The 14,355-nt window shown below is 35.8% G+C and overlaps 1 protein-coding gene across 1 annotated transcript in view; it reads left to right on the forward strand.

The window, feature by feature from the left end:
• The first annotated feature begins 447 nt into the window (after positions 1–447).
• Positions 448–14,355, forward strand: part of LOC311192913 (LIM domain-binding protein 3-like) — a 32,082-nt gene continuing 18,174 nt past the window's right edge. Inside the window, exons 1-5 of the mRNA XM_084265594.1 lie at positions 448–490; positions 6,533–6,685; positions 8,294–8,401; positions 11,340–11,387; positions 14,046–14,173. Coding sequence (XP_084121720.1) covers positions 6,627–6,685; positions 8,294–8,401; positions 11,340–11,387; positions 14,046–14,173 — 343 coding nt within the window. The 5' untranslated portion in view covers positions 448–490; positions 6,533–6,626. The remainder of the gene's footprint in view (positions 491–6,532; positions 6,686–8,293; positions 8,402–11,339; positions 11,388–14,045; positions 14,174–14,355) is intronic.

Genomic DNA, 14,355 nt, shown 5'->3' on the forward strand with positions numbered 1-14,355 from the left:
AATATTGGATCCTTGAGGACTGCCCAAGTCTGATTATTTTTACTGCTTGGAATTGGCATCCGAGCATGTTCCATTGGCATATTCTTGAAATTTTCATGGAAGAGAGAACTTATTAAAGTCAAAACTATGCCTGAAATTATATACATGCATATGATGTCTAATTTGTAACTGTTAATTTTCCTTCATTTAACTGCAATATTGAAACACAATTGTTTGCAACTGAGAAGACACACACAGTAAACTCCCGTATTTGGTGGGTTTCAGTTGGAGAGCTGAAGAGGTGTCTCTCAACTGTATTTCTGAGCAACCACTCTAGGATGCTTTTTGCAACCAAACATTTCTCCTCTGCCCATCTTCTTTCATCTTTCTTCCTGGTATTGGTTGGTTTGGGGTTTTTTTGCCACCACTGGCAATTGCAATTACTTTATTCATTCTGTATCCCCTCCTTTCACAGAGACAAGGAAAATGTTGCTGCAGCATCAGAAAACAGGTAATGTTTGCTCTGTGTGTTTGGCTTTCCTCCTATTCAGAGTTTACCTCTACTTTCCCCGTATGGTTCTTACCTCAAAAACGTTAAATCTGTACGCTGCTTGGGATGGTTGTGATGGTTTCAGCTAAGTGGGTTTGCTGGCATTTCTTTCGAATGTAGACTTCATATAGGTCTGTGAATGGGGCAGGGAAGGACAATGCTTTTGGGAACTTATAAACCTGGAAAATAAGAAGCTTCTATCAAATGTTCTTGAAATGGAGTGTTGGTGGTTTGGGATGCAGTCTTAAGAACAATTTCCATTTTAAACTTCGTCTAGATCATTCAAGATACCTTTAAAATCTAAGTAAGTTTATCATTTTGGAATTTCAAGAACACCTACATATCAAATTCTTACATATCTTGATTTACCCTTGATGGGTTAGGAGGTTTAAAACATAGTATGTTTGCAAGTTTGTTCTTTCATTTAAAAAGTTGTTTTCTTCCAAAGAATCTCAGCACATTCTGCAGTTACATATACAAATGGATAGTTTTGTATTAGTTCATGTACTGAAACACAGACACTTCCTGAGTGAACTTTTTAAGGAGCAAAGAAATGCCTCTTATTAGTTTGTCATGAAAATAATGTTATCTCACTGCTTTCCTCTGACTTGATTCCCACATAAACAATGAAAACTTATTTTTACAAGACTGCTTATGTTGGAACAAAGGTTGCACAGAGTTAAAATCCAAGTGCAAGCATTATCATTTCTAAGGTCTCAAGCAACGGCAACTAGCACTTGGAATAGTAGGGAAAATTGATTTTTATTTTTAAATTGATTTTGTCAAAAGAATGCAATAAACCCCTTGATTTCTGTATATATAAATTAAATGGAATTGAAAATACAAGTAATACATTTTAGCATTTCCCTGGCAGTTTCATTTGTGTGAAATTGTCTACAGGACTGTGCAGCTGCTGCATTAAAATATCTCTTTTTGTTGTTTGGGTTTTTTAATCATTATTTCATTTTATTTTACCAGGAACATATCTTATGTATGACTGGTGTTAGTATCATACTCCATTGCCTTAATCTTGCATGGTTTGTCATACCATAGCTTTACTCCACCTCCATTATCATCATGGCTCTGCTGTGTGTCTCATTTTGATATTCCTACCAATATGGTTCCCAGATTTAACACAAGATATGGTTTTAATTCTAAAAGTCCTTCCTGGTCTTAAATGGTAATAAACTAATAAGCTATCAAGATTTGCCATGACTTTATCTGCAATATTATGATGATCTCCTATAATATAAGGAATATGACCATACAAAAATAGGACACAACCTTTACAGATACAAATCTTCATCCAGGAAAAAGACAAGTCAGAAAAGCAAAGCCTTCATTACTAAACCTAGATTTAACTTGACATTTCAATTATAACATTCAGTACTTCTGATGGTTTTTGTTGCTTTTTTTTTTCCTGAAGGCTTTACTCCATACAAATAATGTGCTGCCTTAAAGGGCCAGGTATTAGCATTCTAAAATGCTACTTCATTTGGTATGGTGGACAGCGAGCACTTGTTTCTCTGAAAACTAAACAGTCAAACTTATTCTGTTGAAGTACCAGCTGCTTCTGTGGCTGGAATTCTGTTACTCACTCAAAAACCTGCTACCACCCAGGAAATTGGTGACATGATCATAATAAATAGCTCATTTACAAATCCCCTTGTGATCTTTGCTACCCAGGCCTACAGCTGCTGCTCATGCACCACAGTATGTGACCTCAAGCATTTGGCATCCTCCTAAATCAGGCAGCATGGGTGCCAACATTGACAATGCTAAGCCAGTGGCCTCCAAGGGGTCTGTGAGGTTTGGAGTGGGTCCAAGGCAGAGGGAGGCCAGTTCCATCACTACTGGCCAGAAAGTCCCTCTTGCTTCATCCAGTAATCAAAGGTACACTGCGGTGTGTAACTGCGTAACTGATCCGGTTTGGAGCTTTGGAATGGTTTGGTAATAACAGCCTCTAACTCCTTCAGATGGGAATGCCCACTGCCTAAAAGGCAGCTGTCCAAATTGTACAGACTGCAGCAACTTCTAGTTCATGTGGGTTTTTTTCTATTTCAAGTGGCACTTTTAAGGATCTCACCTACCATACAGACACAACAGCTGTTAATCACCTTCTGCAGAGGAACAGTAGCTGATACCGCTTACTGTATTTCTACAGACATTCCCACCTTCAAATACAACGCTCTTCCATGTTATGTCTTTCTCTAAAACACCATCTCCAGCACTTTTTTTTCTACAAGTGCCTATTTTTTTAATGCTTATTCACTATATTTTCATTTCATTACAAAAGATCTGTTAGAGAATTTCAAACAAAAATAACTTCATGAGTTACCTGAAGGAGACTTAGTGCTGCTTTAATAATCCACTCAATAGTTATTTGGACATAAAGTCTCAGAATTTAGGACTTTACCCAGAGAAAGAAACGTAATATGCATTTATGTTTTTTTAAATGTTAGGGTGGGTTTGTTGCTGTGTTTTCTCATTATGTTTGTTAACCATTATTATCCTCTTAATCTCTACTGATCTGTAGATTTTCATCAGCTGAGATGATGTGTGTTTTCATACACCTAACTTACATTGTGTATTTTATGTTTATCTGTTGCTGCAAATAAGGAGATGTTTGAGGACACTAATTTCCTTTGATTTTCATTAAAATACAAAATAATGTAAAGATTAAAATTGTACAAAATTACTGTATTTTAAAAAAAACCAAACCTGTTACAGACACAATAATGAAGTTGTTACAATAGATGATCTATTTTATATTTATCAGTTCTTAAAATTCTTCTACACCTGAAGAATTGAAAAAAAAATCAGATTGAAAATCTAGATGGGAGGCAATCTTGAGGGGAAAAATGTGGTTTTATTTGAATATCTAAATAAAAGTATTTAAAATGTATAATGGCTAAACTAAAACCAGACATGTTAGTCTGAGTTCTTTAAAACTGAGTTTAAAAATTGGTGATCAACTTCAAGTAATGTATGTAATGAGATTTTTAAAGTTATCTGCTTCATTTATATTTACTCCAATTCCTTCTTCCATTAATTAACATGTTCTACCCTGAAGGAACGTACAAGCCTCTAACTTTTTAATTACATAAAAAACCCTATTACAAAATCATGCAAGATAAAATTTGATTGTATTTCTTTCAGATTTTATAATGTATTCCAGTATATTTGCATTAGTTTTATTTATATGTGCTTGTCTAGTTCAAATGTGTCTCCACACAGGTCCATGTCCATTCCTATTCTTATCTTTTCCTTCCTTCCTTCCATCCATCACTGAGTGTGTGTTTTGGTTAACGTTTTGGAGATGATTACAACAATGAAGTAACTTACTGTTTTCTTCTATTCAAGTTATGAAGTCTTGATTCTTTTGAAATCTCTAGCAAATTCTCTTTCACTTCAGTGAAAATAGAAAGACAAAATAGGTCAAATCTTAGTTGATATTTGTTTTCAGGACAAGCTGTACCTTCCACTGTTAAATGCAGTGTAGTTTCAGTCTTTGCTTGCTACATCAAAGATGTCGAAGTCCTACATTTTGACTCGACACATTTTAATGTGACTTTTCCAATACCCACTGTTGCACAGGGAGAAAAAAAAACTCCTGTATTAAAACTGTGTTGCATAGTGTGTATAATAGATACTATATTAGCTAGGTGAAAGAATTTACATCATAATGCAAATGTCTGGAGATGGAAGAACTGATCTGAATTTCAAATGCATATTAAGATGGAAGAACTTTTCTAAAACTGTTGGAGAACTTTTGATGTCATGATTTGAAAACCAGGATTGCCAACAGGGTGTTTTCAGAAGCTCACTTGTTGTAAGTGTAATAGCAGATAGAAATCATAAGGGAGAAAAGTACTGATTTTGCACCTAACTTTGAAATAGTTGGGGGTCACAAACATGTTTCATTTCAGCTAATCAAACAGTAAAATATTCAGCATAAAAAAGATGCCATCATTTAGACAACTACAGTGTGCAAGAAGATGACGACAGAGGAAATGGGGCAGTCCTTTAAAGAGCAAGGGCTATCACGAGTTTTGAAGTACCAAGCACTTGTTTAGGGTCATGAGGAGTGTAATTTGTTCAATCAGTGTTTCTGGGAGAAGGAAAAGAAAATACTAGAAAAAACAAAAGACTAGAAATACAGAGGCAGGATTTGCACAATGATAAATTCACATAGAATGTTTGAGGGCTATGGTTTGGCTGAAAATCAGTTGTTGAACTTTAAGCCTTCTTTTCTTAGTCTGATACTTTCTGTGCTCAGATAGGAAGATTTTGGGCACTCTTTTCACATTGCAAAAGAAAATTGCCAGCTTCTGTCCCTGATAGGAGTCATTTGTAAGAAACCAGACATGTGGCAATACGCTTATGAATTAGGTTAAATGAAGTAAAAATACATCCATTATTTTTTCTTCTGCTGCTCATGGACAAGACAACTATGTCATGTACAGTAATGCCCTGATTCGGGGGGGAGGGGAGGAAGTATTAGGATAACTACTAAAAAAAAAGACTCTACAGAGCAATAATACAGCCTCAAGAAAGATGCCCCTTATACCATGGGGACATATAGATGCTTACGCTGTCACTGAGGTTTGTGTTCCAAGTAATATCATAATCTGTCAAATTGAAATTATTTTTCAGTGGCTAGTTTTTTTCTGTGGATAATAATTAATAAAATCCACAATAAAATCTGCCTAAACACAAAGTTAAGCTTTTGGGTTTTCTTTTTGTTCCATTTGTGGGGTTTATTCCTCACTTTTTAATTTTAAGTGACCTGTTGATTTTTGTTAGGTTTATTGACAAGTGAATAATGAATGTATATATAATCATTTTTCATTGATATTAAGTTCATTAAAACAGCAAAGCACTTGAAACTTGTAAGTCCACTTAATTATTTAATACTTTTTCTTTTCATTTGATGTAAGAGCTAGTGGAAGACAACAAACTGAACCTCCCAAAGGACTGGTTCCCTCCGTAGCCGTGGATGGCTTTGACTAAACTGTCCTGCAGAGCTGTCTAACAGATAACTGTGCCCCATTTGTCTGTCTGTAAGAGATGAGTAATGCTTTCAAATTGGAGTGTGGCTGCAAGCTGAAATATGTTAATGATCACTGGGTGCTCTGACAGTAGGTGATGAAAGACACTGATAGTTCAGTAGATTGCTGAAATGTCCATGGGATAGGAGACTAGGTTATCATTATTAATTTCAATTAATCTATTCTGCAATCAAATAAAGATAAAATGAATTAACATGGAGCAGAGAAGTACTAATGTTCATCTGTGCCACAAAGCCCAAGAGGGCCACAAGCATAACAAGTCATGTTCATCATTCAAGTGGTTTTAAAACTGGTGTAGTAAAATTTTATGCTACGTCTTCCCCTTGTATTTTGCATACTGATTTGTGTGTAAAAAGGCATCTTCTTTGATGGGCTGGCTAGTGTAATGTAAGGTGAATTTAGGTGCAAGATGAATGGAGTCCTTTTAAACAACTTTCCACTAGCTGTATTGCACAAAACTGATTAAACCCAACACAAAACTCTGTTGACTGGAGTTCTAGACTATCAGGATTTGTAGGAAACTTGCTGATACAAGATTGTGATAACAGTCTTCAAATTGCTTTTCATCTAATTAAAGTTTACTTCTAACATAAACTTCAGGTCTGGGAGTAAATATTGGGTAAAATTTAGCCAAACTCGAGGAGTTTGTGACATGCTTTTTGCAACCACTGTAGTACTGCATGCCGTGTTCCCCACCACTGGTGTCAGAGGGAGCAGGACTTAAGTGCTGCGTAATACCTGGAATAAATATCAGTCAAGCAGGACCAAAGCTGCACATCTGAAAAGGCCTTTGCAGAATTGTGCTTCTCTCTCAGTAACGCACCCTACTACTATGTTTGCAGCTTCAGGTTCAAACATAGTAGGTTTTATGCTCTATGTTTAAATATGTACCTTCTTAAGATGCTTCTTGTTTTAATTTAACTCTAATTAGTACCTCTGTTGAGCATGCTCCGGTGTCTACCAGCTCTGCCTCTGCTCCTGCACCACATCAGCCTGCTACTGCTGCTCAAAATACAGCCAGTCTGATGACACCACCAGCAACCTCCTCAGTAGTGCAAGAGTCTTTCTCATCCTCCTTCCAAAGGTAATGCTTCATTGCTTTGTCCTTTACCCCCGTGTGGCTCTGGAAATGCTGCATACACATTCTTAACTTAAGGAATGTAGTATGCAAAAGCTGTAGTCCATTTTATATGCTTTTATATATTGTTGGTGTTTCCTTGAAGTGAGTTGTTCGTTGTTGCAAAGAACTTGCAAATAAAACTGCACAAAAAATTAACGAGAAGTAGCTTGAAGTCTGCAGTACAGTTAATGTTTTCAAAAAGTGAGGCTGGGGTTAAACTAGAAATGTTTCTTCTTCATTTGTAATAAAACCAAAACGCTCCTAAATAGTTACTGTGGTAGCACGAAGGTTCTTTTTTTTCTGCTGTATGACAAGAAATGGAAAATTAGCAAATGCCATTTACTCATGTGATTCAGCTTACCATAGTATAGCAGATGTCAGCAGAACACAGTGGACAATGTCAATAAACCCATGCATTTGATGATTGACTTGCTCTGTAAGGTACAAAATCAATGAATTTCTGTTAGATTTAACTACTCTTTTCTCTAGTGAGATTTAGCTGTAAAGTGATTTTCAAGGAGCTATGTGTTCCTAATACTTGTAGTGCAGTAGGAGTTACAGTTATGTATTAAATGTTGTTGGTCTGTGAAGAAATGTGGGGTTTTACTGTTGGCACTTACATGGTAGTAATTTGGGGGTAAGGTAAGGGTGAGTTTCTTTGATGCATATTACGAATTTCTGACTTATTTTTTCCTACACAAACACTCCTAAAATATGTTTATTTTAGCATGCTTTAAAAAATACAAGGAAAAACACTTTTCCACTCATGTAAACTACTTTGAATAGTAGGGCCTAAGATGTAGTCTGTCCTATTTTAGGTGTGTGCAGATAGAACTGGAAATGTTCTCTTGGTTCTATTTCTTTTTCAATTTTTGCTGGTTGATTTCAATTATTTATGTATAGCAACTACTTAGTTTCTGACTTTAGTCAGTTTGTACCTAACTGTGACTTGCCAAGCACTCAGTGTTTATATTCCAGTGTGTGAGGGCCAATCATCCTGCCAGTAAAGGAGGCTTGAATAAGGTGGTATTCTGTAATTCAGAACTGTGCTGTAAGGAGCTTTCACAGGAAATAATGATACGGTTTAAGTTATCTTCATCTATCAGTTGAAACTGTAGTCTGAAGAAAATAGATTATCTAATATATGCTTCAAAAATCAATGCCTCTATTAAACTAATCATGCCAATGATTTATGTTTTAAGTAGGAGAATCTTTTTCCTGGTTCACCTTGCATATTCAAAATTTTAGCATAAATTAAGACTCAAACATCTTCAGATCTTGCTGCTAAAAACATGTATCATTGACAAAAGCTCTGTCCTGAAATACTGTCTGTCTTAGTTACTGATAGACTCTAAGATTCTTACATAATGTGTGCATTTTGTCTTGTGTTCTGTAGGAATGTGCTTGGTTGTGTTATTCTCTAAGTCTGCAGATATATACTACAGAAAGCCTTTTCCTGGTAACTATGCAGCAGACCTCTTGTATCTGAACTCTGACAAAGCTTGATTTTGATGTCACTATTTTTGTCCCTGTTGAATTATTTTGTACAATGCTTTCATGTGTCTTCTGCAGAGTGGTTGCAGCCCCCAGCTCTCTTTCACAGCCTAAGCCTTTCCATGGGTCCAAGAACATGTCATTAGCAGCTTCCACTATTTCATCTGCTATCTCATCCCAGTCTAGGTATATATGTAAAGCTCTCTTCTTTCTTTTAACTTAATTTGGGTTTATTCTGTATTACTCTCTCTGATTTAAGGTTTTCAACTTCTTAAAGAGATTAGTTTGGCAGAGACTATTGAAAAGCATGATGTGTTTAAAGGAACAGCCCTCTTGTTTATCTTCCACATTAAATCAAGTTAGGAAATACCTCAGGTTTAGATTTAGGATATGTGGCCAAAAGATCCTTTGCAATAAAGGTATTGTGGTTAATTTGTCCTGGTTTTGCCATCTTCAAATGAAAATATTTTTCTACGCTGGATGAGAATAACAGATTTAATTATTTTTTAATTTTCTCTTGGTGAAAACACAGGATCACAGGAATTGCAGACCTTCTTTTATTATGCTCTTAATTGTGACTAATGACAGACCGCTGATAGGGAAAAGAGCGGAAACTGCTGTACTGCCTCACTGCTAAGACTTTCACTACTTTCATTTAACACACTGTCAAGACTAACAGAGGAGAAAGCAGTAGATTAAGATTCATTATTTGAACATAATCTTCAGAAATAGTGAAAACCTGAATCAGCAGTACATTTGAGATTATAATTACTCATGTCTCTCTTACCTTGCTATAAAAATGTAGTTACGTATCACCCAAAGGTGATGTTTGAAATGAACAAAGCGTGAAAGTTGGTAGGCTACACATCAAGTGTAGTGAGTTTTCTCAAGAGCACCACAGAAAACAGCAGTTAAGAGCTACATGCAGGTACATACTTGAAAGCATTTTGGCTTCACATCACTGAAGCCAATGCAAAAATGAAAAAGCTACAGAACAGATCATCAGAAGAGCTCTGAGTTTTAGGATGTAAACATAGCTGTTTACAGCCATGAGAGTTACTTATGGGATGTAATTCCTATATCGAACTGATAAAAGATACTAAGTAAAATTAACTGCTCATCTAATTCAATTTCAGTGGAAGTATGCTAATCATAACTTTTAGTTTCAATGCAACTAACTATGAAGTTAGTGAATGTCACCAGAGTGCTACCAAGAATAGAAGGTCAGAGCAGATGCAAGGGTGTTTACTGCCACTGACATCTAGTTTTCTGTAACAACTTTCAAAATTCCAAAGTGATGAGTTATTTTAATTATTTGTGCGTATCCATCATCAAATACCTTAAGAGGACCTATTTTTCAAATTGAGCGTTCAGTGCATTTCAGAAGCAATTCTTACACTGCTTTTCCATTCAATCCTGTGGTATGGGTAAGCTGTTAAATGCCAACACCACCCTCATAGTGAATTTTTTCCTGTTATCTAATCTAAATCTCTTTCTTATTATTCTGCTACCTTCAGTGAGCATAATAGCTATTGAACATAATAGCTAATAATAAGTCTCTGAAGGCTGCATGTAGTAGTATTAGTAGTACTGCCTGTAATACTTCATTTCTGCAATATATGCATATTTCATTGAGATTAGCAATGTCACAAAGGTTCCTGTGGGTTTTTTTCTCCTTCAAGAAAAATAACTGCATAATGAAAGTCGTTTATTTAATGAACAATTTTGCAGACAGATAAAATCACAGATGCACTGCAGATATCACTTTTAGGGCTCAATTGGTAAAATCTTAATCAGATTTGATTTATTCCCCACCCAAGATTAGAAAAGCTTTTTTACACTTGAACGAAATAATTCTATGCACTGACAATTTCTGAGTACCCTTGCTTTTGTGAGCAAAGGTCATATGCATAACATCTGAGTAAAATCTTTTGTAATATTCCTAAGGAGGAATGCTCTAAGTAATCATTAATCCTTAACTGATCGTGTTACACTTACTTTAAATCTGCAATGTTAATCTTATTTTTTCAATTAAAGATCTTACTTACAGAGGTGAAAGCGTATCAGGAGAGTTTTAAATAAGCTACGAAGCTCTTTATGCAATCGCTTATTCCATGTGGAGGGTAGAAGCAGGGCAACCAGTAAGGCAGCACTCTGGAAATACAAAACCAGAAGAAATTATGGAAATAATTATGGCTTGAAGAGGAAGGTGTAGCTTCTGTGATCCTAGCATTTTAATCCAAGCACTTTGCACTTTGTCTGTGGCAAAGGGAAGAAAACAATATTTTCCAGAAGCTAGGAAAATGAGGCATGTGATAGGCTTCTGGTAATTCTGGCAAATGTGGGCTGTGCTCCTGGCTGATGTGACTGTTGCCATGCAGCCCTGCACTGTTCTGCATTTAGACAGGAGCCGTGCTCATTCTGGGTCCTCTTGTTTCTCAGATTGTGCAGGCTTTTAAGTACTTACTGTATTAACATAAATGAACCATTTATGTTCTGAAACAAGGCTGTTCCCTGGGAAAGAAAAAGAAAAAAAAAAAGAAATCTACCTGTTAACAACCCAAGACTCAATTTTGTAAATGAACAACAGAATGGTACTGCAAGGGAAGAGTTGAACATGATGGCTTGATGTTGTTACTTCAGCTGCTTCCAGCTTGTTCTTTCTGTGTGGTTGTCATAGTTGTCTCAAGCTAGGAAACTTAGTTGATCTTTGGACTTTGGTTCATTCAAGGTTTGCTTTTAAGATTTGATGCAAGCTTATGATATAACACTGACAAAAACAATCTCATTTTTCTGTGCTAATACAAATAAGTGGTCAGTGTCAAAGCAAACAGTCCAGTCGTTAAATTAAAATTCCTCAACTAAAGAATGAGCAAAACTGGATGGGAGTGAGTGACTTAGGGAGCAGTATGCTCAGCTTGTTCATTTATGTTAACGTTATTCAGGTTTCACCATGATTCCTAGCTTAATCAGATAAGCAAAATGTAATCTTATATGATTGTAACTATGTACATGCTGTTTACTTTTGAACTTAAGAGCACTTATAATAAGGAAATTCACTGTAGGACAAGATATCCCAACTTTCTTGGTATATTTTTCAAATACAACTTTTGTCTCATTTTAGTTTCAACCGGCATTCTTCCACCTCCATCAGCTACCAGTCAAAGAAGAGGTATAAAAATGTTTTGTGCAGCTACTCTACCTAAAGAGCATTTAACAAGCCAGTTTATTGCTGCTAGTAATCATTGAATGAAGTATTAACATAAAAATGATCTGCTTAGAAATATTTACTCTTTCTTACAACTAATGGTTTTCAGAGCCAGTTTGTAATTTGCTGCCTATCACATGCCATTGGCTGCTACAGATAAATTCAGTAAGGGTGCTTTCACTGCTTTTCCAGATGCCATTGCTTCCTGTTCCATTAAAGCATATTTGATCCTTCGGACATCTTCTTATTCTCTTTCTTTTTTCTTCTTCTTTTTTGCCCTTTCTTTTAATCACATGCTATTTCTTTTTTTACAGCAGAAATTCTGATAAATCTTTTAACTTCACTAAAACCCTTAATGGTGCAGTGTAACACTTTATTTCTCTTTGACAAGCCTTTCATCTTCCTTACTGTATATAATATGCAACATACACTTGTAAGAGAGTTAAATAGTTGACTTATTTTATTTTTGCCATGATTTTGGTACTACAGTTTTGTATGTGCATTGTTTTTCTTGGTCTTTTTCAGTTTGTCTTCCCTGAACATACAAGGAAACCTAGTGGTATCTTTTTATCATGCTATTAACTTAGGGAAACACTTGAATTTTGAATAACCATTATTCTTCGTGACAGTCTAACATAGTTCAGAATTTCTTTTTATGTATTTTGTGCATTAAGAGAAATTCAAATGAGTCTTTCTACCAATGGGCCTGCACATCTGGGAATAGACTTTCCTGACACTGCTGTTTTCAGATTAAGGCTATATGACACATGATTTAAAATCTTTTAATGCACATTGTAAATACTTATCAGTGTTCTGTAAAGGTAAGTATGTTTTACTGACTTTCTGTCTAGTTTACCTTGAATAGTAGACTTTAAAACAAGGAAAAGTCCTTTGATAGTGTGTGATAAGCTGAAGGCATTTTGCAAGCTGTATATGAAGCCAGTGAACCTGAAGTGTACCTCTTCCTCTCTGTATTATCGTAGGAGGACTGATCCAGGCACCCTGAGTATAGTGTGTTCTCATGCAACAACAGATAAGGTATCAACAGGAAATAGATTATAAGAACAGAAAGTAAAAGGCTTTGCTGTGCTTAGAACAGCTTTGGTGGTTATAAAATCACAGCAGAGTTCACAATGCTATTTACAGTGAATACAAACCCACTACAATAGTTCAGAGCATCATGTTCACTCATGGTGTGGTGGACCCAAATCCAGCCCTAAGTCCTAGACTGGGTACAGAAAAAAATAGCTACAGTCCTTGAGGCAATAGCTGTGTTTCTAGGTCTAGGTAAATAGACAGAATAAATTAGCTGAGACAGCAATGCTATGCAAACTAGATCTATAGTATAAGCACTGTCAGTAGCAAAAATCTGTGTTGTGAGGATAGGTTCAATGTTTTCAAATTTAAAAATCAAAAGTTTACATTTGTCAGAGGTTTTTTTTTATCTTTACTGGAAGGAATTTCCTGGGTTTGCTGTATGTAAAAATTATAATATGTTCTCTCCAGATGCCATTTCTTTCTGCTATTAAAGGAAATACAAGTCAGGATGGGCCAGTGGTCTGGCAAAGCTGGACGGTTCTTTTCTGTTCTTATGCTGACAAATGTTTTCCTACGACAAAGCCACTATGGAAATAAATTCTAAACTGTAGCACAAATGATAGGGGCTCTGGTTCATACAGCTAATGAAACTGAATGGAAAAAGAAAGTAAAACTCTTTCCAGGATGACTCAGAATGATGTTCAGTAGTGAATGGTTTTTATTACTGCACACATCTCAGCATCTGTGCTTCCCTTCCTTGTACTTGTTTATTCTGTCTTGCTTTCTTTGTAATGCTCTTTTAGTGGTCCAAGACACAAAGTCACTACAGATAATACCATCCTGTGGCAAACAGAAAAGGCAGTATGTTTTGATGTGTAAATATAATCAAACTGAGAATCACCATCCCAGTCATAAATTAGAGAAAAACTATTTCTTATTGATGTTTGGAATCCTGAGGAAATGGTTTTAATTGAGGAATACAGAAATTGCATCATAATGTTGCATATCACAGGTTTCTGAGTTAGCTGAATGTGAACATTAGAGAAATTTAATGCAAATTGTGGTTTCAGTCTAAATAGTGAAAAGTATTCTTTTCAGAAATGTTTTTTAAAGGTCACTACAGTATTTTTGAGAAGATTACAATGTTTATATACAGTAGATAGTATTTGTGGTAGTCATTGTGCTGAGCCAATGTCTTTTTACATTGAGATACTGCTCATTGATTTATCGTGCAGAAGAACGGGGCTCTAGGTTTGTAGAGGGACAGAACACCCAAACTCTGTATGCGTATTCCTGAAGTCTGATCCCTTGTTGAACTGAGAATTAGTTTAATAGATATGTCATATTCCTTCAGTTAGTTATTTTCTTGGACAGAAAGTTCCTCATTCAGCTCATTTTTCTTTCCAAAGAATTGTCCAAGCCTTTCTCAGCAATGATAAAGACTAATGAATCTTACAGTATTCTCTCTGTAGCTCTCAAGGACAGTTCACCTCGGAGTGCTCTGGAAGCTGCCAGATCTGCTATTTCATAATCAGTAACATTTTACTGTTTAGAAAATTGCTCATACCTTCATTTTGCTTCTAGAAACACAAGCCAGTCATATACACCAACCCCAGTTTCTGGAAGCTACGGTGACAGTCCTGCTGCTTCTGCTACTTCAAAACCAAGAGTTGTTACTACTGCCAGCATCAAGCCCTCTGTCTACCAGCCAGGTAAGGTGACTTCAGAGTACTGAAAGGACTCAGAAAAGAATGTACTTGCATTTCTTTTAGGAAAAAAAGAAATGTGCCTTTTACAATAGGGGACACACATCCCAAGAAATGCATGAAACCAAATGTTGCTAGTTGTGCTTCAGATTATTTGAAGATTGAGGATTATGTTGTAATTGTATTCT

This window comes from Gallinula chloropus (genome assembly GCF_964237585.1).
Source record: "Gallinula chloropus genome assembly, chromosome: 5".
NCBI classification, from domain to species: Eukaryota; Metazoa; Chordata; class Aves; order Gruiformes; family Rallidae; genus Gallinula; species Gallinula chloropus.